Raw genomic sequence first — 27689 nt, forward strand, 5'->3', positions numbered from 1 at the left:
GGACTTCCATATGCACACAGGATGCTAAGGAGTTGTGTTTGTTCCACAGATGTGTAAGTGAGCAGTTAAATGCAGCCACTGGGACAGGGAAATGTGTGTGTGTGTGTTTGTGTGTGGTACTGGGGAAGGTGGAATTAACTCTTCCTTCTGCACTATCAGAAATATAGCCCTGCTTGCTTTAAGCCCCAGGAGCGGGGAAATAAAGATGCCTGTCTTTTTCTTCCCAAGAGGCTGGGGAGGCAAGCATGAATTCCTCCCCCCCCCCCCCAGCATCGTGGTCCAAACCCATATCAGAAACAGCCCCGCGAGCTATGTTATCCATCTGGGGTACCAATCACAGATCCATCACGGGTACTTTTGGGCCCAATGTTGTTGGTAACAACAAGGGGGCAATGGGGTGGGGGGTTGAATTCTGCACTCAATTTGTAAGCTTTCCAGTGTATCTGGTTGGTCAATATGGGGACAAGGGATGCCAGCTAGCCTGGAGGAAAAAAATGACCTGTCCTTTAAAGAGGCTTCATGGGAAATTGTTCCCCAGGGATGTTATTTACCTCCATGCCATGGAAAACTTCACCTGCCCATTTACACACATTGAGCTTCTTAGTTTTCTCCAGGCATGTTGGCAACTCCAGCGGGAAACTGAATGCTGGAGCTGATGGGCATGAACTGTGTTGGAAATATCACCAATGCATTTGAACAGACTATTGTGTATGGATGCGCAACTTGAATATGGCTTGTGACGAAGCTTTGCGAAACGGGATGTTTTCGTTGCTAGCGCTCCTGTTGCTAACTCTCCCGGATCACAGCTTCCCGTCGGATGAAGCTTGGTCCTTCATGACAGTTATTTGCCTGCAAAAGAAATAAGTAAAAAGATTATATCAGATAAACTGTCCACCATCCTGTTTTAAAAGTGTATGGATTTTTACTGTATTTTAATATGTTGTTTTTATTGTATTTTGTATTTTAATATGTTATTATCCGCCCTGAGCCTGCTCGCGGGGAGGGCAGAATAGAAATTTGAAATAAATAAATAAATAAATGGACTATATTGTATGAACCTACCTTATATGTTTATGTACTACTTGATATAAAAAAGGTAAAGGTAGTCCATGAGTCATTACTGACCCATGCGGGGGGCATCGCATCACGTTTTCTTGGCAGACTTTTTGTTACGGGGTGGTTTGCCATTGCTTTCTGCAGTCATCTACACTTTACCCCCAGGAAACTGGGTACTCATTTGACCGACCTTGGAAGGATGGAAGGCTGAGTCAACCTTGAGCAGGCTACCTGAACCCAGCTTCCACCAGGATCGAACTCAGGTCGTGAGCAGAGCTTGGGCTGCAGTACTACAGTGTACCCCTCTGCACCACGGGACTCTTACTACCTGATATACTTACTTTATATTGGTGCATTGGTTGTACCTATTCGCTACTTTTCAGTGACAGAAAGTGACAGAAAGAAGTCAATTATAGTAATTGTATATACGTATTATTTATTTTGCACTTATAGCACCTGCACTTCTTAAACAAGACATTGTATTGTAATTTTGGCTATTTGTAGATTACTTTCTGAGTCTCCTCGGACTGGGTCCCTCTTGTCATTGTATGTTGATGGACTACTGGTCTGATCCAGCTCATATGGGAGCTCAGCTTTTATTCTGGCCCCAGCTGAATACCTGCCTGTCATGTGACTAGAATTATTATTTAGAACATTAACATCTCATCTCCGAATGCCGCCTTCTCTCAGAGCAGCTCCCAACAGTAATTAGAACAACAATATTGATGAACAATGAATTAAATGCAACAACATAATGATTAATTACAACCCAACTGAGATCAAATCAAATCAGCTATAAAATCTAAAGACTCATAAGTAACATGTCATACATCAGCCAAAGGACTTTGATTTTCTTTAAACGAACCCTTGGGGCGGGGCGGAATGTTTGGGAAAGAGAGCCTTTTATTTTTATTCATTTGGCCGTTTCTGTGCCATTTTTCTCCCCAAAGGGACTCAAAGAAGCTTACAAAAAACTCCAAAATACAGTAGCAACCAATTAAAACAATTCAGTTTAAACAGTTTGGTTTAAATAAACCAAACCTGGCCCCAGATTGCGAGTCATGGGCTAAGACTCAAGAGTCCTTTGGTAAGAATCAGCCTCAAAGGTTTTCAACATGTTAACAAGATCTCCCCCAGTTCTTCTTCCACCACCCTTGACCTGTGCCTAAAGCTTACCAGGCCTGACAAGAAAGAATTCCATAATCTAGGGGCCACAACAGAGCAGGCCCTGTAGCTGATCTTAGCCATCAAGCTGGTTTTTAAAGGGACAGACGGTCCTTTAAGTTTGAGCCGAGACAATATAGCCCTTTTCATTCTTTCCGGTTTGATATGTTGCCATTTTTTTCTGTTTGGGTTCTGCTGCTGTTGCAGACCATACTTTTGTTTCCTTCATGCTATATATACATCGTACGCCATTTGTATATAACTGACACAAAGCCAGTGTTGAAAATTGGCTTCAAAAGGAAAAAAATCAGCAGGAGGAAAGGGAAACGCAAAGAGGAATCAAGACTGGAGGGGTTACTCTTCACAGGGGAGAAACCATATTGGAAAAAGGGGATATTTGAATCAAATCAGAGTTTACAAGCTCTCTTATGGCCTGGCATAGAACTGTAGCTGAGATAACGTGCTATGGTGCAGGTCCAACATCTTTACAGACCCTTATAGGTGGCCAGAGGCAAGATATAATCTCTCCCATCCACCACTTATCTATGATATGAAGAATGAAACTGGCCTACCTTGCAGGGCTATGGTGAGACTGACTGTAATGTCTGTAAAGTGCTTGGAACATTGAAAGTGCGATACAAAGGCTGAGAATTAGCGCAAGACAATCCGTGCACAAGCCTCCACTAGGGAGGCTGTGAACACCACCGCAAATGTTTTTGACAATCTAACTTACTGTATTTGAAGGTGTCAACCAGATGGTGTTGATCACGCAGCCCGTTTGGTTCATGCAAAACAGCGACGAAGGCAGGCCAGATAGAGTCCAGGCAGGCCAAAAATTGGCCATGCACAAAGATGTTGCCAATTGAAACTGACTAGACAACCAAAAGGAAGAGTAACGGTGTTCGACCGTCACCAAAACAGAGGGCTCCCAAGCCCTCCGTGACAAAAACATAATACAATATGTAAATATCCAATAGAAATATTATAAACACCAACTTCAAAATTATGCAAATGACAAAGTTTATTTCTTAATGCTAAAGTGCCTATGTGCAATAAATATGTCATACACGTGAAACAGCTGTCTCATCCACATCCTATACACATAACCTAATGATCATATAAACACATATAAATCCATACATATACTCTTAACAGACAATGTGAATACTGAGTGACCACTGGATTGAATAAACACTATTGTAAACTGTTTTTCTTTTTTTCTTTTCACGGGGTCTAGAGAGAAGGCGTGCTCACTGGCTCCGTTCTCATCAGCCCTGTGAACAAGGTAAGTCCAAAGGTGATGCTAATAAATTTTTAGCTGGTAAACTTTGTTTTATTTTTCAAAGATTCATGGAGACACCGGCCGCCGGGCTGTGCTCAATGAGGTGCCGGCTCATATCCTCGTTTCGAGGCAACTTTTTCAAGAACGTGTTGTCTTGCCATGATTTGCCACAGGTGAAGTTGCTGCTACAAATCATACAGCTATATATCCTTTGTCTTTTGCACCATTTTGAAGCTGGCATGTATAATATTTATATCGGAAATTGACATATTGCATTACATTTTATCTTAGAGGGATTGGGGGCTCTCGAGTTTTGCAACAATTGAAACTGACTGGGCGCCTTCAGTATCACTATGTGTCAAGTGCTGTCAAGTTGCAACTGACTTAAAATGACCCTGTAGGTTCTTCAAAGCAAGAGATGGACAGAGGCAGTTTGTAGTAGGCCTGCCCCTATGTGGTGACCCTAGACTCCCTTGGTGGTATTCCATCCAAGTACTCACCAGGGCCGACCCTCCTTAGCATCCAAGATCTGATGAGACTGGGCTAGCCTAGGACATCCAGGTCAGATTAGCATCACTAATGATTGCTTAAGACAAACAACAAACGGTAGTGTCCGGGGTGGAGCGCCCCAAGCACCCCGAAGGCCGATGGACCCCCAATTGCAGGCACGGGAAGCCCAAGGGGGGTGGCTCAGCTCCAGCCAGCAGCAAGGGAAGGGAATGAGGAGCCAGAGGGAGAAACCAGCCAGGTGCGCGCTGCCCTCCCATGCCCCAAAGGGCAAGAAGCAAGCAGGCCTGCCAGAGAAGCCGAGGGCAGGGCAGGGGGGCTGGAAGCACCTGCACAAGCCCAAGGGGGAGCCATTGGCAACAGCCCCCTGGAAGAGCCAACTGAAGCCCAGGAGACTGGTGCAGCACCTCGTGAGCAGAGGTAGAGGAGGCTGCGCCGCTGGGCCTAGAAGGGGCCTGCCAGCCCCACCCTGCAGGGAAGAAAGAGAGAGGAAGGAAGAGGGAAAGGGGAACACCTGAGGGAAGCCCCAGCTGGGCTACATCTCACCCAGCCCTGCAAGAAGGAACAGGAGAGCAAGGAGAAACTGGGATGGGGGAGGGAACACCTGAGAGCAGACCCAGCTGGAAGCCATCAGGGATAGGAAAGAGCCTGGGAGGAAGGGAGGGGCAGGCAGTTGGAAGAAGCCCTACAAAGGCAGGCTTAGCAGAGGGTTCGTGGTGGGTTGTCGAGGAGTAGTGAAGAAGTGGCGACGGTGTGTGAAGGTTGGTTGGAGGCAGAATGAGCAAGGAAGGGAGGATGGCGAAGGACTGTGGAGAGAAAGGTGGAGGCAGGGGCCGAGTCAGGTTGAGTGGACAGAGAGGGAGCAAGGGTGAGGTATACCTCCCCTCCTTCCACAGAGCGGGTCCCCGCATATTCCTTGATGACCCCCAGGAGCTGATGTCAGGTGCCCCAGCGTTTGGCGAGGCCACGCCCGGGTGAAATCTGACTCTCAAAAGCGCACACCTTGGAAATCTAGTTGGTCTCCAAGGTGCTCCTGGACCTGAATCTTGCTCTTCTACTACAGACCAACATGGCTACCCATCTGAAACAAAGGGTAGGTTTTATTAAAACACAGCATTCATTTATGGCTGAGATGGGTAATTGTATTAGTCTGTCCGAAGCGGCAGAAAACAGCAGGAGTCCAGTAGCACCTATAAGACTAACAAAATTTGCGGTGGGATGTGAGCTTTCGAAAGCTCACATCCTACCACAAATTTTGTTAGTCTTATAGTTGCTACTGGACTCTTGTTCTATTTATGACTGGTTTATATGAATTGTGATTGACCTGTCTGCTTAAACAATTACCTGCTGAGTAGAGCAGTTATGCAGAGTAGGGGAGAGCTCAGTCCAAGTGTATGAGAAAACAAATGTGTGAAAAACCAACTTTACTCCCTGATTAGGAAGGAATGCGGTGAAGTTACCTGCCAAACATCCACAAAGGGTTCAGTGAACAATTGGACCGATCAACAAAAAGCCCATCTCCCTGTTTGAGACCGATGAACAGGATGTGACCTGAATTGGATTTTGAGCTTCTCTGGCCTCCAGTTTATAGACCAGCCTTGCCTTTTGGCTGGATTCACTTTAGCTTGTTCTGGTCGGTTGACCCTACCCTTTAGACACTGACCCAGCATAGAAATTGCTGTCTGTAGCTACTTGTTCAAAGAAATGAAAATCTGGATGTCAATAGCACACGGATGACATTCCAAAAGAAATCGGAGAGGGAGCTCACACCGAAATTGTCACAAAATCAGAAGGCACCCCCAGGTCCACTGTAAATAAGCAAGATATCACCACCTTGTGGACACAAGTGGGACATAAATTGTTGGGTGGGGGGAGAATTTACATCTCTTGAATCTACAACCAATGAGACAATGGGTTTTTAAAAGTTCCCCATAGATCCCTTAGTTGAATTATTGCTAATTAGCTATGCAAGTTAATGCTTTTCACCAACAGTGGCTCGCATTGATTTGTCCCTTGCTGCGTCCCTGGAAAGATTCACCCACCGCAAATCCTATGCCAGACATAATTACTTCTATTGAGTGATGTACTTGTTTTCAGTCAGCTCTTATTGATTGGAAGATACATTATAGCATTCATCTGTCGTTTGTTGTCTATAAAGTCATTTTATAGTGTACACAGCTGCTTTTATTATTTTTTAAGAGTCTTTTATACCTTTTATAATTATTTGTATTTTATTTTGGAAAAATAAATTTTACATTTACCGACAGCTGCTCAGGGAACCAGCGTGGTTGTTGGTTGCAGGAAAGAAATTAAAAATTGTTGCATTGAGCAAAGAAAAAATATGTATCACATTATAGCAATATTAAGGGTCTGCATTCATTTTCTGTCACATGAACATGCACACATGCGCGCACAAACACACACACATTTCATGTGACTAAAATAAATGGAACAAGAAAATTGCATTTAATTCTTCCCCTCCCCGCTTCTCCTTCCAGAAGGGCCACTTTCCAGCCAAAGTAGCGAATCTCTTTCTCAACCTCCACCCATCTCCTCAGATATAGAGATATAGAGCCAAAGCACATGAGAAGAAATACCTAGGTTCAGCACGTGTTCTCTTACCTCAAGGTTTGCCGGGATCTGTAGGCGTCCTGGAAGCTTAAAGTTTAGCATTTACAGAGCAGCAGGAAGGGAAATACAGGCGCCTGTATTTCCCTTCCCCTTCCTGCTGCTCTGTAAATGCTAAACTTTAAGCTGCCAAGACACCTACACTTCCCAACAAACCTTGAGGTAAGAGAACAAGTTTAGCATTTACAGAGCAGCAGGAAGGGGAAGGGAAATTCAGGCGCCTGTATTTCCCTTCCTGCTGCTCTGTAAATGCTAAACTTTAAGCTTCCAAGACACCTACACTTCCCAACAAACCTTGAGGTAAGAGAACAAGTTTAGCATTTACAGAGCAGCAGGAAGGGGAAGGGAAATTCAGGCGCCTGTATTTCCCTTCCTGCTGCTCTGTAAATGCTAAACTTTAAGCTTCCAGGACGCCTACAGATCCCGGCAAAGCTTGAGGTAAGAGAACACGTGCTGAACCTGGGTATTTCTTCTCATGTGTTTTGGCTCATAGTTTCCACAGTACTGGCGATGTACCTCTGTGCACTTTGAGAAATGTAGGCTTCAGGGTGCTGTCTAAAGACTAAAATTCGTGAGGAACCAGGGTGGTTCATGGTTCGCGAACCAGCGCTTCATCAGATCCCATTTCTGATGAACCGCCACAAACTTTAGGCTAGTTAGTTTGGTTCATTGGTTCGTCACTGCAGACATCCTGGTGCCGATCAGTTTCCTAGGCAATAGGGGATGGACTTCCTGCAGACCTTCTGCTGACCCGGAAGTGATGATTTTCTCACCTGAATGTGATGTTTTCACAAACCAAATGAACCGGTTCGCGAACCGGGGACAGGTTCGTGAAAGTTTGTGGTTCGTGAAATTTGATGAACCATGAACCACGTGGTTCTTTTTTTCCAGTTTGTGCCTATCTCTAGTGCTGGCATGTCAGGCTCCTTGGGGACTACATTTCCTAGGGTGAACTATGGGGAGAAGTATCGGATGGGTATCTGTGTTAGTGTAGAAGAGCAAGACTGGAATCCAGTAGCACCTTAAAGACCAGCTAGATTTCCAGGGCAGGGGCATTCGAGAGTCAGAGCTTCCTTCATTGGATACGAGGGTCGGAAAAAGGAAGGAGCCCTTATAATCCAAGCGCAGGGTGGGAGGGGAATTGTAAATTAGAGGGTCAGGAAGCTAGCTATAATAGATGAATTATCTTGATAGAACATGGGTGTGAAGTGCAGAAAATCAGCATCTGTAATGTGAGAAAAATCCTAGGTCTTCATTCAACCCTAGGGGATCCATTGTTCCAAATTCGTGGCTCACTGGGAGGGCATCTAATTTGCAAGCAGAAGACTCCAGGATCAATCTCGTGTGTGTCTTTGAATGCTGGTCGAAGCCGGCTCGAGATGTATCATCCTTGGGAACTGAGATGATTTCATTCCTTTTCTCTGTCCAGCTTAAACCCCTCTCCCCCCCTGTCCCTGCTCCTTCACACCAGAACTCTAATGGTCCCTGTCCTGAGGGTGGGAATCTTCCCTATAACTAACACCACCGTCCCCATTTACGTCACTTCTGCCAATACTACTGTCTGAAAACCTTGGTACTGATGGATCTCTAATAAAGTTACTTTATTAGAGTGTTTGTCGTGTTTGCAGTGGAGAACCTGGGGATCTAACTGGCAAGGACTGAGAGAAGCTTTTATGGACTGGAGCCCGCTGCTTTGGCTGCAGAAGCACAATCTGACCCACAGAAGCTTTGGCTGGAATATAAAATTGAGTTAACTTTTAAGGTACTGTGAGACGCCTGTTTATTTGGACTGCAACGAACACTGCTACCCCACTGGAATTATTTCCACGGAAGGCCTAAAAAGCCTCACTGAACCCAAAACTCATCTCTGATTTCCCCGTAGGCTTGCCACCTGTTGTCTTTTTAAAACTGGCCTGGCACAGAAATGAAATAATCTTCACCACATGCTTCCTCTATCTGGAGAAGTTCCACCATCTTCGTTGCTACCTATCAGGAGCAGCTACACATCTGTTGCCGTGACGGAAGGGGCACCGGTGTTTGCAATTCGGCATTCTGTGGGTGTATTTGTGTGCAAAAGATGTGCAACACCCCAAAGCCTTGGATTGGATTGGGGAGGAAAATAAGAGACAATGGCCAGAGTCAAGTATTTATTGATAAGATTGAGCATTTTTGACTTTCAACTGCAAATCTCTTACAGCCGGTTAATAATTTCAATACTTTTAAAACATTGGATATCACTCCCCCCACCCCATACACAAATTTGCATTCATACCTGTCATGAAGCATTTTATTGGATAAAGTGCGAGTGATGAGATACAAAATGATGGACGGAACCAGCATACTTTGAATCAAAGGCATCCCTTGTGGAGCCGTTTGGAGGCGGAGTGTCACTCCACTGCTTCCACCAAGCGTTGAAATAGCAACCATTAGATGGAGCATTCCGCAGCCCTTGACCCATTGGATGCCTAAATGGTTAGAAAGACTTTGGAGGGGGAAAACCCCGTTATAATTTCACAATATTCCCAAGAATCCTGGGGGACGAGAGGCGAAGGAACTTAATGGCTATCACGGTTAAGCCTTGGTTGCTGTTGTTACCTTTAAAGAAGTAAACAAAAAGATTTAATACATTTTGGTCCCAATAAACCAGGATAATGTAGGGGCCAAGCTACACATGACGAATGACACTTGAACGGCAAGTGGATTGAGTGGAGGGCAAGTGAACAGGGAGAAATACACTTGCTGTTCAAGTGTCATTCGTCATGTGTAGCTTGGCCCTAGGCCCCTCTCCCTCCCCTCTCACTGTTATGGCTTGTTTCTCCTGGGTTTAATTCCATGCTCCTTCTCTCCAAGAAATGCAGACATCGTACCTACAGAGTTGTGAGGGTCTAATGTTGTTCTCTTGTGTACATATTTACCCTCTACAGTAACTGGGGGAGCCACATGATCAGTGGCAGCTTATGCCATCGCTTATGCCACTTTGGATCGCAGGTAGAAGAAGGGCATTTCAATATACCCACTCAGCTCTCCTTGCATGTAAAAAACTAGCACCTTAGGGGAGAAACCTAGATCAGGGCCTTTTTTCCTGCTACACTAGATTTCTACATGCAGAGAGTTTCTTATGCAAGGGAAGAATTAAAAACTCGAAGTCCCACCTCGCAAAGTGAGTGGGTCACTCTATCAGGTCTCTGCTGTGTGATTTCCATTTTTAAGTGTACGATGCCATAGGACTGGCACCCAGAAAAGAATAGATAAACGGGCTATCTTGTCAGAAATCAGGGGTGCAGAACTGGAATTCCTGATGGCCGTTTTATAACCATAAATTGTGTTTCCCATGTGGAAGATCTCTAGATAAGAAAGATTGTGACGAAGGCCGTTTTCACACTGCTTACCCGATCGCGCAAAACTCCCGGAACGACACGCCTTCCTGGCGCGATTTCCCACGATAACCGGAGTTATGACAGGAAATTGCACCAGGAAGGCGTGTCATTCCAGGAGTTTTGCGCAACCGGTAAGCAGTGTAAAAACAGCCTAAGAGTCAGAAGAATCCATGCGCTGCATCAAGAAAGCCCTGGATTCAATCCTCCGCATCTCTACCAAAAGGATCCCGGGCTGGTGATGCTAGGGAAGTCTCAAGATTATGGAGAGCTGCTACCAGTCAGAGCAGACAATATCAAGATAGAGGGGTGACTAGTTCCACCAAGTGCTCAGGATAAGCCAACTTCCTATGAAAAGCCCAAGGGCTTGCGTCGGAGATGCGGCTCTGGGTTTGCTGGGGGCAGCGCGCCTCGACGTGCTCTTCAGCAAAGGCAGACCAGCCACGCTGCACGGGATGAGAGACCGCAGTCTCTTGCATGAAACTGCCTGAACTGGGCTACCCAGGTCAGCATCTTCATTCAAGATCTCAGCCAGAGGAGGTGTCGACTACTGAACCAGAGCCTTTCAGATTCGCAACACATGCACTCTGCCACTGAGCCCTTCCCAGCACGTGGGAAATCTCGACAACCACAGGAGCTAAAGTACAGTTGGAACTGCTGGCTTTTCTCTCCAGCTGGTCTCTGTGGAAGCCTAAAGGCACCTTAAAGAATAATTGTGGAATATGGGAAGACACTTTAAGAATCTCCTTTGTTAGCAAAATTAAAAAGTGTCCAGTAGCACCTTTAAGACTAACCAATTTTATTGTAGCATAAGCTTTCGAGAATCACAGTTCTCTTCGTCAGATGCATGGAGGGCCAAACTGGTCAGATATAGAGGAGGAGAGGGGAGGGCGGAGTAGATGCAAACAGCTCCTTCTGATATGGAGATCAGTTTGCTTCTGTAAAGGTTCAGAGGAGTTAGCCGTGTTAGTCTGTAGTAGCAAAATCAAAAAGAGTCCAGTAGCACCTCCAAGACCAACCAATTCCACTGCAGCACAAGCCTTCGAGAATCACAGCTCTCCCCGCCAGATGCTTCTGACGAAGAGAATTGTGATCCTCGAAAGCCCACGCCAGGTTTGGCCCTCCATGCATCTGACGAAGAGAACTGTGATTCTCGAAAGCTTATGCTACAATAAAATTGGTTAATCTTAAAGGTGCTACTGGACTCTTTTTGATTTTGCTACTACAGACTCACGGCTAACTCCTCTGGATCCTTTGTTAGCAGACCTGTTGCCGAACATTCTCTGTCCTACCCTGTTTGATTTGGTTTGGCTTCTTCTCTGGGCCCTCACAGAGTCTACAAATAGAGTCCCTTCTCCATCGCAAGAAAGACATCAGCTGAGACAGAAAATGTTGCCAAAAACATGGTTCACAGTGCAATCCGAAACCAAGTTATGCCCTTCTAAGTCTATGGGTTTAGAAGTGTATAGCTCAGTTTAGGATTGCACAGTAAATCCCCCACCCATTCTAATAATATAAGGTGTGATTCCATGGGAGCAGAAACATAAGAGTGGGTTCCAAATTCAGCATCTTGAGAATCTAATCTTTTGATTTTTCTTAAACAAGCAAGTTTCTAGCCCTTATGTCTGCAAGAAGCTGCCATATACTGAGTCAGACAATTAGCCTATCACATTCAGAATTGTCCGCTCAGACTAGCAGCAGCTCTCCGGGGCCTGAGGTTGACGTCTTTCACATCATGTACTGCCTGATCATTTTTAAGTGGAGAAGACGGCGACTGAACCTGGGAACCTCTTGATGTCGAGCAGATGCTCAAATACACAGCCGGGACCGAACCGCCCTCACGACGTTCCTGTAAAGTAGGTTAGGCTGTGGCTTTCTCCAGTTCACATGCGGTCAGCTTTGTAGATGTGCAGGGCTTTGATCCAGCCCAGGAGACTGTCTTGCTACTAGATGAGGACAGACCCAACACTTCGGTCCATCGTTTGACAAAAGAACCGCAGCTTGGCACGTGGACTAACAGGCGGCCCAAATTTAAACATGTGAACTTAGAGGTGAGTTCCATCGAGTTCAGCAGGACTTCACTTTATGTCACGTAAACTTAATTGTAGCCTAAGGGGTTCACTCCCTCAGCAGACCGGAGCGACACAAATGTATGGGTCCTTCCTCTTACGAAAAACACCTGCCCAGAATCTTGAAACATTTGATTTGTCTGGTTTTAGTACAGACAATGGCATTCCAACTCCTTTAGGTCATTTTCCAGATGGTTTCAAGATGCCATGCTCAGAAAACATACAGGCTTCTTTTTGCTTTCTTGCCTAGAAAGGGTGTGCTAACACTCGCAACCACAATCTTTGGCCCTCCCCAAATAGCAGCTCTTGTTTTATAGTAAGTAGTGGAAATAGCTCTCTCCGTGATAGAATTTGACATCACCCTCAAAGAGTTAATGGCAGAGGAGTACAGCTCCGCCCCATGAAGACTTGATTGGTCCACATCTTGAGGGCTGGAGCAAAATGCTGTATATAACAGTGCAGGCCAAAGCAGTCCAGATCGATTGGAAGGAAAAGCTGGGGAACAGCTAAGTCTTCTCCTATTTCTTCTTGACCCTTCCTAGGCCAGACTGACTTCTTTCCAACACTTTACCACTGTAGTATGGAATAATACTATTTATACCTGTGCCATTAATAAAAAAGGCAACATTGGGCAACTGAATTTATGCACCTAAACCGGCTGAATTCCACGGCCTGTTGCAATTGTAGGTGTCAATCTGCTTAACCTCTCTTAGTTTGCACAACTGGGAAGGTGCTTTGTGGGACCCTGAGTTTCACCCACCTTGGAAACAACTTCCTTCTGCCATCTCTCCGGATTCTGCGATTTCAGCAGGCATTGCTCACCCACTGGCAAGCACATCGCCCCAATCATAAGGACTAGAAACCTCTTCTTTTTAAAAAAAAATAATAAGTGTACTGGGTGCAGTACACTTGACATGGAATGATTTTACATGAAATTATTTGACATGAAATGGACATGACATTATCTATGCACCCAGTACAACGTTCTGTGCTTTCCCCCCGCTGCAGTCATAACACGCACATAGGCACTGCCCAATTGGTTAAAAGATTCAGCAGTCCAAGCCAAATCATTGGGTGGTTAAGGAGCATCCATGCAGTAAACTTCTGCCACTTCCCCCAGGGCTCTGGTGGGCAAGGAATATTCTCACGTATCTCATTCCCAACTTGGGGATCAAATAACCTGTCCGAGGAAATGCAGAGGGCTGTTGGACACATCTTCTAGCCTCAATGCTAACAACATAGATGGAGGATATACCAGTTAAGAACAAGCCCTTCGGAGAATTTGGCAATGCATTTTTCTGGGATGGGATAATACTCCAAACCCATACGTGTGCGCATGAGAGAGATGCTTCTCTCTGTGTAAACATACGGCCTCGTGGTGCAATCCTGAGGCTGCAACCCCCCTCTCCCCAAAGGAGCAAAATTGGTTCGAGGCCTCCCTGTGCCACCTTGCTACCCGCCACTAGTGACATAAATCATGCCTTGAATGCAGTCAACAAAAAATGTTTTGGCTTCTGGAAAAGGCACCTTTTTATAAAAACTAAAAACCAAAAAAAATCCTTGAAAACAAAAGAGCCGGTCCTCCTTTTCAAAGTGAATGCATGCACAGTCCGTATACATCTGCAGGCATATATATGTATATACTGCATCTTGTAAGATTATATACATTTATATATGGCACAAGAGGAAAAGTCCTTGAGTAATTCAGACGTTGGTTAGGGTGCTGCTAGTCAGCAGCTGCACCTTCAGAGAACCTGGGAGTTCACCGGATCGTTTATTTCCCTTGTCCTGGAGACCAAGGATATGCACGGACTGGAGGTCGTTAGGGTCACCCGGAAGAGAGACTTGGCCCAAGAACTCATCACTGATAAGGTTATGGTTCCAGACCTGGAGGGAAAGAAACAGGGGTTGGTGAGTAATCAGGTGGTCACCAGACTCTTTGACTCAGTTTGGTGGATGCATGTGTTGGGCATTGTCGTAAGAATTCTGTGGTTTGGATCGAGGCTAGGCCCAAAACTATAGCACGGAAGGCTCTCTCTGCATTTAAAGTTTCACTTCCTGAGAGCTGGCTGAAGGTCGCAGTACCGTCCCGTGACAGGAACCGGGGAGGCCCATAAAACGAGGACTAATCGGGGAAAAGGCCTTCTTGGCCTCAACGTGTAAATTACAACAAGACAAGAGGGGGACACCTTATCACCCCCTGGAACAGTCTGACGCTGCCAGTGACGGGAAAGAATGTACACATTCCTTTGTTATTTACAGCTTTAACCTATACGTATATCAAGTAAACTGTCTATCATGTGAGAAGAGAATGTTCTAATTATGTTCCGGTAACATCCTTATATCTGAAGTACATTTAATAATAACAAAAACTATGTAATAGACGAAGTGTTAAACTACGTCAGAGACTCAGGAAATTGGTCTACAAAAGTGCGAGGCAGAAAGACGCTCTTCACTACCTCTTGGGAACTCACAATAGAGCAGAACCACAAGTGACAAAAGGCACAGATTGGACACTTGTCAGCTTCCCTCAAGTTTTGATGGGAAATGTAGGCATCCTGGTCTCGCAGCTTGGCTCTCTGACTGCTGTCCAATGGACTTTTCAACTGTCACTTCTCCAACATTCCGCCAAGCTGCCTACATTTCCCATCAAAACTTGAGGGAAGCTGACAAGTGTCCAATCTGTGCCTTTTGTCACTTGTGGTTCCTGTCTGGCCCTGGGGGTTTTCCACAGGTGGTCCAAGAGCACTCTTGTGGGGCTAGGGAACTGTATTATAGTACTATTATTGTTGCACGCTTTTATGTGTGTATAGGGATTTATATTATAATACTATTACTGTTGCATGCTTGTATGTCTGTCTCTTTTGTTTTTGAAATAAACCTTCAGTATTGGTTAAGATCTTGTCTGTACAAAGGTGCCTCTCTGCGTCAATAGCTCAGATCAGCACTAGGGAGAGCAAGTTTAGCTTTACATCTACCCAAGCCTTGATAAGGGGCATCTCAGAATAAAGAACCAAGGTGCCAACGGGGACTCACGGAGAGGGGATCCCCCGAAAATATTCACACAACAGGCATCGTGAACATCCATGCATGGGGACTTCCCTGCATCTTAAATAAAAAATTAAATTCTCTAGTCCTCATGGTTGCAATGAATAGCTCTGCCAACTGTGCAGCTGGTTTGTGGGGAAAGAACAGCAGGGTTTGTATGTTGCAGCGCAAAAAGCAGTGGGGCGATCTTAGAGGCCATGTGGACCGTCCCCCCCTCAATACTCATGATAACATTTGATTTATATACTGCCCTTCAGGACAACTTAATGCCGCACTCAGAGCGGTTTACAAAGTGTGTTATGATTATCCTCACGACAATCACCCTGTGAGGTGGGTGGGGCTGAGAGAGCTCTGAGAGAGCTGTGACTGAACCGAGGTCACCCAGGTGGCTTCAAGCAGAGGAGTGGGGGGAAACAAACCTGGCTCTCCAGATTAGAGCTCTGCCGCTCTTAACCACTACACTAAACTAGCTTTAACAGAAAACTGTAAAATAAAGACAGGCAATATGATATAGTGGTTAGAACTGAACAAGTACCGGGGCGAACCCAGTTCCAAATCTGTGCTTGCCATGATACTTACTGGGTATCCTTGGGCTATCATTCTCTCGCAATCTAGCCTGCCTTGCAGGGGTTTTGTGGGGATAAAATGGAGCAAGGATCCCACCACCATGGTGCCCACTGACACCTTTCCTGGCACCTGCCAAGTGTTAATAGATAGTGAATGGGGCAGGTGGGGCTCCTGCCTAGCATGGCTTCTGATTGGCCACTGGAGACCTGATGGGCTGTGCAGATTAAAATATTGTTTTAGCATCACCAGCCACCACAATGTTGGTTTTATTCTCTCGCTCATGCCTCTTTCCAAGTGTATTTAAAAAAATTACTCCTCTTTTACCATGTACTGGGGCTTTGTGTGTATGTGGCTCTGCCTCCCGTGGCAGCCATTTTGTGACTGGCTCCATTTCCCGTGGCAGCCATTTTGTGATTGCACCTCTACTCACTGTCAGAATTCCAAAGATGCTGACAGGCTTAAAAAGCTTGGGGACCCCTGAAATGCTGTCCTGAATTTCTTGGATGGGATAAAAAAGCTCTAGCAGTACTATCCTAAGCGGGGTTACACTCTTCTTTGGTCTTGAAAGGGCATAACTTTGCTTAGGATGGCACTGCAGATGAATACATTCTTAGAGAGCTAAATGCTGTGACCAACTAACATCTGTTGGCTTTTCCTTCACAGTCAGATAGAAAAAGATAAGACAGACAGACAAAGAGCTTGCAGCACGTCTCATAATTCATTTCCATACTCTGATTATCTCTTGCTTTTTGGTTTGCTCAGGGTACTGTTTGGATTCATAACACCTTCCCACCCAAAGGAAAGTGGTACCTGTATGAGGATGGGCTGGCCTGGCTTCCTGCGATAGAAAAGGCCCTTCACGTCAAATTGAGGTGTCTGGCTGTTCTTTATCACCGGCGAACGGACTTTCTCTCCTTCGCACTTAATAATCACGTAGGAATCCAGTCCTGAAGAAAAGAGAATGGCCACAGAATGGGTAAGGTTGCCAACCTTCAGGTAAAACCCGGAGATCTCCCAGAATCACAAATGATTTCTGGACTACAGGGATCAATTCCCATAGAGAAAATGGCTGCTTTGGAGAGTGGATTCTATGCCATTATACCTTGTCGAGGTCCCTCCCCAAACCCTGCCCTCTCCTGGCCCCACCCCCAAATCTCCAGGAATTTCTCAACCGGGAGTTGGCAACCCCCAAAAGGCTGAGAACAGCCACGGTTACTCTCACCTGCATGAAGACTGTCCAAGCTCTTAAAGGACTCTACCATTTTCCCCTTGGTCTTGAACTCCTTCCCCCTACTTTGACAGTATTTCTCGCACTTTCTTCAAATTTCTTCCCCAAACCCCTTTGCAGCCCCCAAAACAAAGAGCCCGACCACTAAATTAAGAAACTCTGGTCTGTGTGTCTCCCACTTTCAGGTACAAGGTGGGCAAGCACCAAGGAAAGTGTGGGGTGGATGGTTTAGAAATGATTTTTGATGGCTCTTTGATTTTTGGTGGTTTATTTATTTATTTACTTTTTATGCTCCACTTTCCCAGTGGGTACCCTACCTAGCTTACAACACTCTCCTCTCTTCCATTTTATCCATACACCAACCCTGTGAGGTAGATTAGGTTGAGAGTGTGGGACTGGCCCAAGGCCACCCAACAAGCTTTCATGGTTGAGTGGAAATTCAAACCTGGGTCTCCCAGATCCTAACCCGATACTCTAACCACTACACCACATTGGCCGTCACACCCTCTCAACCCAAAACATGGAACCAAAATTGGCAACGCCCCCTTCAAAGATGTACACCTGTAGGGCATGCCTCCTCAGGGATCACAACTGATTTTTCAGGAAAGAAATAGTTTCAAATACTAGAGGATTCAGTACCGTCTTGGGAACTCTGGTTCTTTAGGCCGCTTGCCGAGACAACGTGGACTTGCGACACTAACTGAGGGTAGCCGCACATTCCGCTCCAGCAGGTGTGCGGGGGCTCATCCAGGGTCAACTCTCTGAAAGGAAAAGGAGGAAACACAAGAGGGCGGGGGGAACATCAGTAACTCCTACCGCAGAACTTCAGGGACCCCGTATTATCCGAGTCCCAGCACGCCTACTAAACATTGGGGTGTAGGTAGCCAAAGGTCCCGGCGAAAGGCAAGAGAGAAAAGCTCTGACAGAACTTGCAAGAGGGGACAACGAGGGATTCTGCTCTCAGTTCGTGGTGGACAGTCAGGATAAATATGTAATAGATTCAGCATTCTAGAATTGAAAGGGGCAGGACCACCGAGGGGGGGGGACAGAACTCCAGGGCCCCACGAGTATCCGGTTCTCTGAAAGCCCTGCTTACATTTTTTATTTTTTTAAAAATGCAAGTCTGTATCCCTTTCCATTGCAGAGATGCCTTTTTTCTTACATTTTCACATCAGAAGGGGCTAGAGACTTTAATAAAATGCTGAAAGCTGGGAATTCCGAGAACCGCTTACAAGTATTTGTGTAAGAACATAATCAGTGCAGAGTTACCCCTGTCTAAGCCTACTAATTGCAAGAGGTTTACATTAGAGTAACTCTGTATAGGATCACGCGTTATACTGATATAATAATATTCTAGCGCCAATTAAAAAAATTAAAGCTTCCCTTTGGCGGGGGAAGGAAATAGCCACTATAGGGGGGGTCTCAGAGAAAACCTGGGGGATTCAGTTTCCCCATTACGGTTCTTTACATTCTTGTCGTCTTGATTTTTTTTAGGTGAGTAGAAATATCTTCATGTATTTTTTTAGTCGAGTACATTTTAAGCAAGATTGATGTCTCACTTCATACAGTAGAAAAGAGCAAGAGTCCAGTAGCACCTATAAGACCAGGGCTCATTTCGAGGGGGAACATGTAGGAACACAGTTCCGGTAGTTCTCCAAAGAGGTCACATGTCAAGTGGCCCCACCCACCTGATTTTCGGCCATTTTGGGCCCTGTTGCGGCCTGGATTGGGTCAGTGCCAGGTGGGGGAAACCTCCCCTGCCTGGCACCAACCCAGTCCCGGCCATTTCGGTCCCGATCCGGGCTCAAAATGGCCACTTTCTGCCATTTTGGGCTCCAAATGGCCAGGATGGGGCCCAAAACAGCCGGAAATGGTCCCGAAACTGCCAGGATTGGGCCTCTGATGGGTGGTGGATCACTCTCCTGTTCAGCAGCGGCCCAATCCTGATCATTTTGTGCCCCTTTTTGGCCAATTTCAGCCCCTTTTTGCCATTTTGGGCCCAATTTCAGCCCTGAATGGCCAGGATTGGGTCCAAAACAGCCAGGATAGGTGATGTCAGGGGGTATGGCTTATGCAAATCAGTTATTCTAATGAACCACTTCTGGTGATGTCAAGGGGTGTGGCATATGTTAATGAGTTATGCTAATGAGTTCCTGCAGCTCTTTTTCTACGAAATGACCCCTGCATAAGACTAACAAAATTTGTGGTAGGGTATGAGCTCACTTCTTCAAATACCTTCACTTCATTCAGTGGGGCTTATTCCTGGATATATCTCATCTGTATTTAATTCTGACTAGACCCCTCGGTTGGGGAGTCTTTCTGATTCTGTTTGCTCATTTTTGTTTTGTTTTGTACTCTACTGCAACCTACACAGTGCAAATCACATGTTAAGCAAAATCTTTTCAGGTCCCTTTCCTTTTCCGGTTCTTACCTAACAAACAATTATTATTCTAATCAGGCTACCAGGATGCCAAGTGGTTTGTTTTGTTATAAAATTTGGCTTGAATCAATGTCATATTGGGTCGGGAGTTCCAGAATCTTTTTCCGGGGGACCATGGCCACTCTCGGCAGCCCTGGCAAAGAATAATAATAACAATATTTGATTTATATACCGCCCTTCAGGACAACTTAATGCCCACTCAGAGCGGTTTACAAAGTATGTCATTATTATCCCCGCAACCCTGTGAGGTGGGTGGGGCTGAGAGAGCTCTGAGAGAGCTGTGACTGACCCAAGGTCACCCAGCTGGCTTCAAGTGGAGGAATGGGGAATCAAACCTGGCTCTCCAGATTAGAGTCCTGCTGCTCTTAACCACTACACCAAACTGGCTCTCTTACATGCCATCTAGCCCAAGCCTTGCTCAAAGCTGGAGATGCTCAGAGTATCCCAGACAGATGGCCCCTTTCTCAGACCTCTCCACAATCAAGTCTTATTTCCAAAATGCAAAGGTGGATGTTGGGTTTCTAGAAGCCTAAAAATTTAGAGTGGGTGTGCGGGGAGGAAGGGGTGGAGATGGGAATGTTGAAGCAGACTCAGAGGTCCAGGCCATGCACCTCACAAGTTGGTTACATGTGCACTGGCCAAGTATTTCCTCTTATCTGCCTCCTACCCTTTTACGAGAGAGGGAATGGCACCAGGTGAGAGTCTCACAAGCAAGAAAGTGGAAACGAGAGGGGGAGGCGCGGTGAGACAGCCCCCTCCCCTTACTGGCAATCGGAAGGCACATCTGTGAACACCCTGAGAAGGAACTCGCCCACGTGGCCGGGGTCGAAGGTGGTGGGGATAATGATGTAGCGGCCTTCTTTCAGGTCCGTCCGCAGGAAGACGCTGCGGGAGTTGATGTAGATGGAACTGGCTACTTTCTGCTGCAGGGTGTGCATCCGGAAGATCCGATTCAACTCGACCTGCGGGGAAGCCAAGCACCGCTGAGAACAGCTGCCACGCTGAATTCCCTCCAGCTTGACTGGCATCTGCTCCCTCAAACCTTCACATTTTGAGCTGGAGAAGTTGGGGACTGAAGTCAAGACCTTCTGCAGATGTTCTAAAACTGAACTGTGGCTGACTGCAAGAAGGAAAGTTGGTATTGTACAGAAGAAAGGGTGCCGGACCGAGGTTCGAATCCTCACAAAGTTTATCAGTTTGACCGTAGGTTACTCAGTATCTAACTTAACCTTACAGGGCTATTTATAACTCCTCACAACTCCTCCATGTAAGCCTCTTCAGATACCCTAGAGGAAGAGTGATACTTAAGCAAGATTTGTGCCCAGCAATATCTTAAAGACCTACAAGATGTCCAGGGTATAAGCTTTCGAGAGTCAGGCTCCCTTTCCGCTTAACTCTCGGAAGCTTACACCTTGGAAATCTTGTTGGTCTCTAAGGTGCCACTGGACTCAAATCTTGCTGTTCTACTGCAGACCAACATAGCTACCCACCTGAAATGTATTTATTTAAGACATTTATACTCCCTTTATCTCCTAGGACTCAACGTGGCTTACATAAGCTATATCAAATTGCAATTTTAAAAAAGCTCAATAATACATCATAAAATTATCAAAATCCCATACTTAGACAAAATATGTCTTCCATAATAAAAGACCTTCCTCTAACAACAGGTTCCCTTTTTTTGTTTAGGAGTTAATCTTTTGGAGACTGTTGCATAGGGTTACTATTATATTTTCCAAACATTTACTCCTCTCCACCCATAAAACCTAGAAACTTGCCCCTTGTCAATTGATAAATGTGATCCAAAAAAAAGGAAAAAACAATTTTCAGTGCACATATAAGAATGCCAAGGTATGCCACATTTCTAGAGAACTGCCACACAAACGTATTCAAAATGTAATGATAGTTCAGTGACTTGTAGAGAGCTACGTAACTTACCTTAAAGATGTCAAATCCTATAGCTAAGTTTTCCCCTTTGCCCTCCTTCCGACTGGTCCGTTTTGGCTTCTGTTGGATGCTAATAAGCACTTCGTCCTCTGTTTTCTTCACATCAAAAACATACTGGAAGAAACAGATAAACAAACAAAAATCAGAAGTTAGTTGGCAATAGTTTTACACCTCAGTTGCTGTGCCTTCTGCACCCCAGTTAATTAAAAGTACAGGCCATTCAGAACCAGTGCTGTCCAAAAGCATCCTAATAGCAAAATACTTCTAGATTCAGCTGCTTGGCTCATCAAGGTCTGTGTGAACAGACAACAGGGATATGTGAGCATATGAAACTGCCTCACACAGACCCAAATCACTGACCCATTTGCTGGAGCAATCTGTTTAATGCAGCAGCAAAAAAAGCGAATGCAATCTTGGGGTGTATCAACAAAGGCATAACATCCAAATCACAGGGTGTCATTGTCCCACTCTAGTCCGCGTTGGTCAGGCCCCACTTGGAGTATTGTGTGCAGTTCTGGAGGCCTCACTTCAAAAAGGATGCTGACAAACTGAAATGGGAGCAGAGGAGATGATCAGGGGCCTGAAAGAGGAAAGACTGAAAGACTTGGGAACGTTCAGTTGGGAGAAGAGGACGTTGAGGGGGGACATGATGGCTCTCTATAAGTATTTAAAAGGCTGTCGCTTAGAGGAGGGGAGGGAGCTGTTCCTGTTGACAGCAGCGGATAGGACTCGAAGCAATGGGTTTAAACTACAGGAGGGAAGGGACCAGTTGGAACTTAGGAAAAACTTCTTCCCGTTAAGAGTCATTCAGCAGTGGAATCGGCTGCCTAGGAGTGTGGTGGGTTCCCCTTCATTGGCAGTCTTCAAGGAGCAGCTGGATGAATACTTGTCGGGGATGCTTTAGGCTGTTCCTGCACTGGGCAGGGGGTTGGACTGGATGGTCTCTAAGACCCCTTCCCACTCTAGGATTCTATGATTCCATTTACTCTGGTCAGTGGTAACTTTCGAGGCCTTCACCAGAGCCCTTTTCCCATCTGCTCTTTTTCAGTTGGAAATGCAAGGGATTGAACCTGGGACTTTATGCATGCAAAGGATACGGCCTACCACTGAGCTATGGGCGCAGGAAAGAGAGAGGGGGTAAAAAAGTACTTCTATATCCCATAACGACTGTCTGTGTGTCTTCCTTGATGTAGCTGAAATTAGTGGTCAACCACGTTGGGCACTTCTTGAGAGCTGTGAAGCTCAGATGTTCTGTCGTTTGGGGGACACAGAAAAAAAAGGGTGCACTAGAGAGCCAGTGTGGTATAGTGGTTAGAGTATTGGACTAGTATCTGGGAGAACCAGGTATGAAACCCCACACTACCAAGGAAACTCACTGAGTGACCTTACTCACATACTCAGCCTAACCTACCTCGCAGGGTTGTTGTGAGAATGAAATGGAGGAGAGGAGAACGACGTTAGCTGAGTTAGGTCCCCATAGGGGAGAAAGGCGGGGTATAATTCAAATGCATGCACGCACGCAAGGCATCCATACATGCACATATGCATGCATGCATACATACATCCATGCATGCATACACACACACGTACATACATGCATACATGCATGCATGCGTGCATTCTTACCCAGCTATGGAGCATGTGTGCATCTTTGGGATTGCTACCCCCAACAATTTTGAGGAGTCTCTGAAACAGCCAGTCCTCTTCCCCATAACTTCTCACCTGGGGGTTTTGCAGGAAAGTGTCTCTGTGATTGACGCAGCCCCCACAACGGTTCTTCAAGGGGTCCTCGTGTCTCGCCCAGGCCCCTCGCAAGACCACTTCCTCCCAGGTCTTATGGATACTCAGGTACGACGTGTTTATAAGACGGCATTTTATGATGTCTGTAAAGTACTTGCAGAAGTCTTCAAATATCATCCTAAGGAGGAAAAAGTTCTAATTTTAATGGGAAACTGGCTCAAGTTGGCCATGACCTCAGGCCATGTATGGCACCCTGAGCTCCGCAAAGGAAGAAGAAATCAACCTTCTGTCCTTAATTCTTGACTTGCCTCTTGATTCTTAGAACATTCCCGCAATTTCTTGCTCTTTGAGTGCTGGAGAAATGGGTGTCTTTTCCACCATGTGACGGAACACATGGGCCCATATACACATATGCCATTTGCCCTCCACTCCCCTTTTTTGGAGAGTGAAAAATCATACAAATGGGGGCATCACACATAAGAGCCTATTCATGGAACGCCAATATCACACATCCTTTCAGAGATATTGGGGACTGGAGGGGCTTACTCCCCTTGTTCCTAGAAACAACTAAAAAATCAAAACAAGGCTAATAAATCTGTGGTCTTTCATAAGATTTCCGTTTCCACGCAAGACACAGAGTCCTGGATGTCATCTTTGGTTCTCCACTGAAGTTGGACAGCAAGCTCCTCTTTTTTACGTTTTGATTTGCACAGAACACTCACCAAAATTCTCCATCATCCTGCACGGTCATTCCCAGTTTCTCTCGCTCGCCGTTGCTGACCTTCTGCCATTCTTCAGAACTACGGGCAAGAAAAGAAAGCAACTGTCAGAGAAGGCTAGAATAGGGTTGCCGGGCTATGGCGGAAAGTCTCCCCTGGGCAACCCTTGCTGCCTGCCGCCACTCAGAGCAGCGGTGGGAGAAGAATACAATAAAATAAAAACACCAGCTTGCACTATGACATCACTTCCAGGGGAAACCCAGAAGTGACATCGGATAGCTGTAGGAATAAAGCTATCTGATGTCACTTCTGGGTTTTCCTGGAAGTGACGTCATGGTGCATGTGGCACCGTGTGCACCCCCCATGTCCTTGTCCCCCACCAGCACCCATCAGTCGCTAGACATAACCTAGCAGTCCTAGGTGAGAATCATCCCCCAAACATACTAGTTTCCTACGTGGGGGAATGTTTTTAAAAAACGCATGAACACATTTTTTAAACGCATGAAAGCATTCATCGAGCAGTCTCCTTGTCCCCAAAGGTTCATTAATGCAAACTAGATGAAAAGGAGTGTCTTCCCTGTGGACAGAGTGAAATGACTCGGTCCCCACTTCAGTCAACGGCTTTTTCCAGCCCTTACTCACGTGTCGCTCCAGGGACCGTTCCACTCTCTCTCCCCCCAGGGATTCCGCAACCGGATCATGTCCAGCTTTTCAGACTTGAAGAAGGCCAGGAGGCCATGGCCGAGGCGGACTTTCCTCACATCGGTGACTGCGTAGGCGTGACCTTTGACTAGGCCGCAATCCAGGCGGGCTTCCATGTCAGCCGCTGTGGTTGCCTGTCCGAGGAAAACAACAAAGTGCAGAACCAGTGGTTATGAGGAAAAGGAATAAAGTATGCCGAGAAACTGTGATCTGGGTTGATGGGGGGCTTAAGAACAAAGGTAAAGCAGACAAAAAAGAGATTTTAAAGAAAAGAGCAATAGGCCTTGTAGAGCCCACAGTCTTTCTTTTTGGTACAAAATTTCTTGACCACAACACAAAATCCACTGCCCGCCCTCAACCACTGAATATTTATAACTTCCTTATCGAACTGCTGCATCAACAAAAGCCAATATTAATGGATTGATATTTTATATTGCGGACCGCTGCTTGAATGTAAATTTATATTTTATTTTTTGTATGATATTTAATGCTGTTGTAACTCACCCTAAGCCTGTTGGTGGGGTGGGCGGGCTATAAATGGAATATATGGAATCAATAAATAAATAAACAAAAGCACCTATTGGTATTACCCAGTGAGGCAATTTAATACCACCCCCTTGTAACTTGCAAAAGTTTCATTTTCCACACGATTTACCTCCTGATTTGGGGTCTAATTGAGCCCATTGACCCTTTAATAAAATACTCAAACCAAGACACCAAGAAAAAGAGGGTTTTTTTGAAATATTGCACAGTAATCGATATTTTGTTGAACACATGGAGTATGAAGAAGCACAGATTGAACACGTGTTGTGTATTTCTGAGGGTCACTTAAAATCCCCACAAACGACAAGACTCGGGTTGTCAGATTTTGTAGAACCTCAATGCAAGATAATTCTGTCAGAAAGCTACTGTGGTGTATTTATTATTTATTTTATTTATTTATACCCCACTTTTTCCCCCAAAGTGGCTCACCACATCTCTTTCCCTTCCTCCATTTTATCCTCACAACAACCATGTAAGGTAGGTTAGGCTGCGAGTATGTGTTTGGCCCAGGGTCAGCCAGTGAACTTGTAGGACTGAGCAGGGGTTCAGATCTGGGTCTCCCAGATTCTAGTCTGACACTCTTAACCTCGACAACATGTAGAATGTTGAGCTAGGCCTTGAGAGGCCTGAGTTCAAATCCATACTCAGCACGTGACGAGGGTTGCCAGCTCTGTGTTGGGAACTTCCTGGAGAATTTGGGGGTGGAGCTTGGGGAAGTCGGGGCTTGAGGAGGGACCTCGGTGGAGTATAGGCAGCGCTCATTTCGAGGGGGAACGCACAGGAATGCAGTTCTGGCAGTTCCCCAAAGAGGTCACATGTCAGGTGGCCCCGCCCACCTGACTCTCGGCCATTTTGGGCCCGTTTCAGCCTGGATTGGGGTCGAAATTGCCTGGATCGGGCCTCTGACAGGTAGTGGATTACTCTCCCGCTCAGCAGCGGCCCGATCCTGACCATTTTGGGCCCCTTTTCGGCCCTGAATGACCAGGATCGGGTCCAAAACAGCCGGGATAGGTGATGTCAGGGGTGTGTGTCACATGCAAATCAGTTGTGCTAATGACACATTTCCAGTGATGGCAAGGGGCGTGGCATATGCTAATGAGATATGCTAATGAGTTATGCTACTGAGCTCCTCCAGCTCTTTTTCTATGAAATGACCCCTGAGTATAGGGTGCCAGGTCCCCAGGGTCCAAACCGTGTGTGTGTGTGGAAGGGGTGCAGGGGGGCATGTGCAGGGAGAACTTACCATTCTGATTTGGGGTGATTTTAAGCAAAATACCCCCACACAAGAGGCCTTCTCTTCCTTGTTGCACTGGGAATTATGTCACTTCTGGCTCTGGAACTCCCAGGCACATTCCCTGCACTCCCCCCCCCCCCCGCCCCCGCCAGCCAGGTAAGAGGCAGCAAGGGGCAGAGGCCGAGGGCAGGGATTCCCCAGCCCCACAGCAGGACTAGGAACCCTACTGTGGTATCATGCCATGGAGTCCATTTTCCAAGGCAGCCGTTTTCTCCAGAGGAACTGATCTCCATCCCCTGGAGATCAGCTGCAATTCTGAGGGATCTCCAACCACCACCTGTAGGTACTGGTGATCCTGGACCAGTTACTTTCTCTCAGCCTACGCTACCTCATAGGTCATTGTGGGATAAAACAGAAGAGGGGCTAACTATGCAAGACAGCCCCGAGACCCTTGAACAAAAGGCGGGATAAAATTGGGTCTGATCTCAAGATCGACGGAACTGGTTCTTTACTTTGATGGAGCAGCTGATGAGGCCTCCCCGATTGTGGACTTTGAGCACCCGTTCGAAGAGGAGGTTCCGCTTGGCTTCGTCGTTCACGTAGTCGCCTTCTAGCAGGTCAATGGGCTCCGAGACGCCGCCGGTGAAGTCTACTAAGGCATCCGCCGTGTTGCCTCCATCAAGGGCTTCATAACATCCAGACAGTCTAGAAACAGAATAATAATAATAAAAACCACACATATATTGCTCTTTTAGGTAGATTAGTGCCCCATTCAGAGCAGTGAACAAAGTCAGTGTTATAATTATCCCCACAATGAATAATAACAGTAATAATAATAACAACATTCGATTCATATACCACCCTTCAGGGCAACTTAATGCCCACTCAGAGTGGTTTACAAAGTATGACATTATTATCCCCGCAACAAAACACCCTGTGAGGTGGGTGGGGCTGAGAGAGCTCTGAGAGAGCTGTGACTGACCCAAGGTCACCCAGCTGGCTTCAAGTGGAGGAGAGGGGAATCAAACCTGGCTCTCCAGATTAGAGTCCTGCGCTCTTAACCGCTACATCAAACTGGCTCTCAGCTGGGGAGCTGGGCTGCAAGGAGTGGCTGTTACCAGCCACTGCCCCTGTATCTTGCTGCTTATGCAGCCTTTCCTGGTTTACTCACTTGGCATAGGCCTTCTCTACCAGTGCACACCATAATTCATTCTTGGAGTTGGAGTGGCAATAGATGAGTTGGTTGTGGAGTGTGGGCAGGCGGTCATCAATCACCACGTCCACCCAAGTGCCAAACCGCCAGAACTGGAAATGGAAAATCCCGGCATAGTTCTCCGGCTTCTCGGCGGACCATTCCTGCTCTTTCCAGTCTGGGATGACCTGCATTTACAGCAAGAGATGTTGCTTTATTACAACAACAATATTCAATTTATATAGCACC

At 46.2% G+C, this 27689-nt stretch overlaps 1 protein-coding gene across 2 annotated transcripts in view; it reads right to left on the reverse strand.

Moving 5' to 3' along the window:
• Positions 1–11213: 11213 nt before the first annotated feature.
• CAPN5 (calpain 5) overlaps positions 11214–27689 on the reverse strand; it is a 107104-nt gene continuing 90628 nt past the window's right edge. For both annotated transcript variants that reach the window (XM_054973707.1, XM_054973706.1), the window contains exons 4-13: positions 27420–27628; positions 26761–26953; positions 24412–24605; positions 23773–23850; positions 23033–23228; positions 21302–21424; positions 20129–20325; positions 17563–17684; positions 16506–16642; positions 11214–13967 (exon numbers count right to left, since the gene is read on the reverse strand). In XM_054973707.1, coding sequence (XP_054829682.1) covers positions 13785–13967; positions 16506–16642; positions 17563–17684; positions 20129–20325; positions 21302–21424; positions 23033–23228; positions 23773–23850; positions 24412–24605; positions 26761–26953; positions 27420–27628 — 1632 coding nt within the window. In that variant the 3' untranslated portion in view covers positions 11214–13784. The remainder of the gene's footprint in view (positions 13968–16505; positions 16643–17562; positions 17685–20128; positions 20326–21301; positions 21425–23032; positions 23229–23772; positions 23851–24411; positions 24606–26760; positions 26954–27419; positions 27629–27689) is intronic.

Source organism: Eublepharis macularius, chromosome 3 (genome assembly GCF_028583425.1).
Source record: "Eublepharis macularius isolate TG4126 chromosome 3, MPM_Emac_v1.0, whole genome shotgun sequence".
Lineage (NCBI taxonomy): Eukaryota > Metazoa > Chordata > Lepidosauria > Squamata > Eublepharidae > Eublepharis > Eublepharis macularius.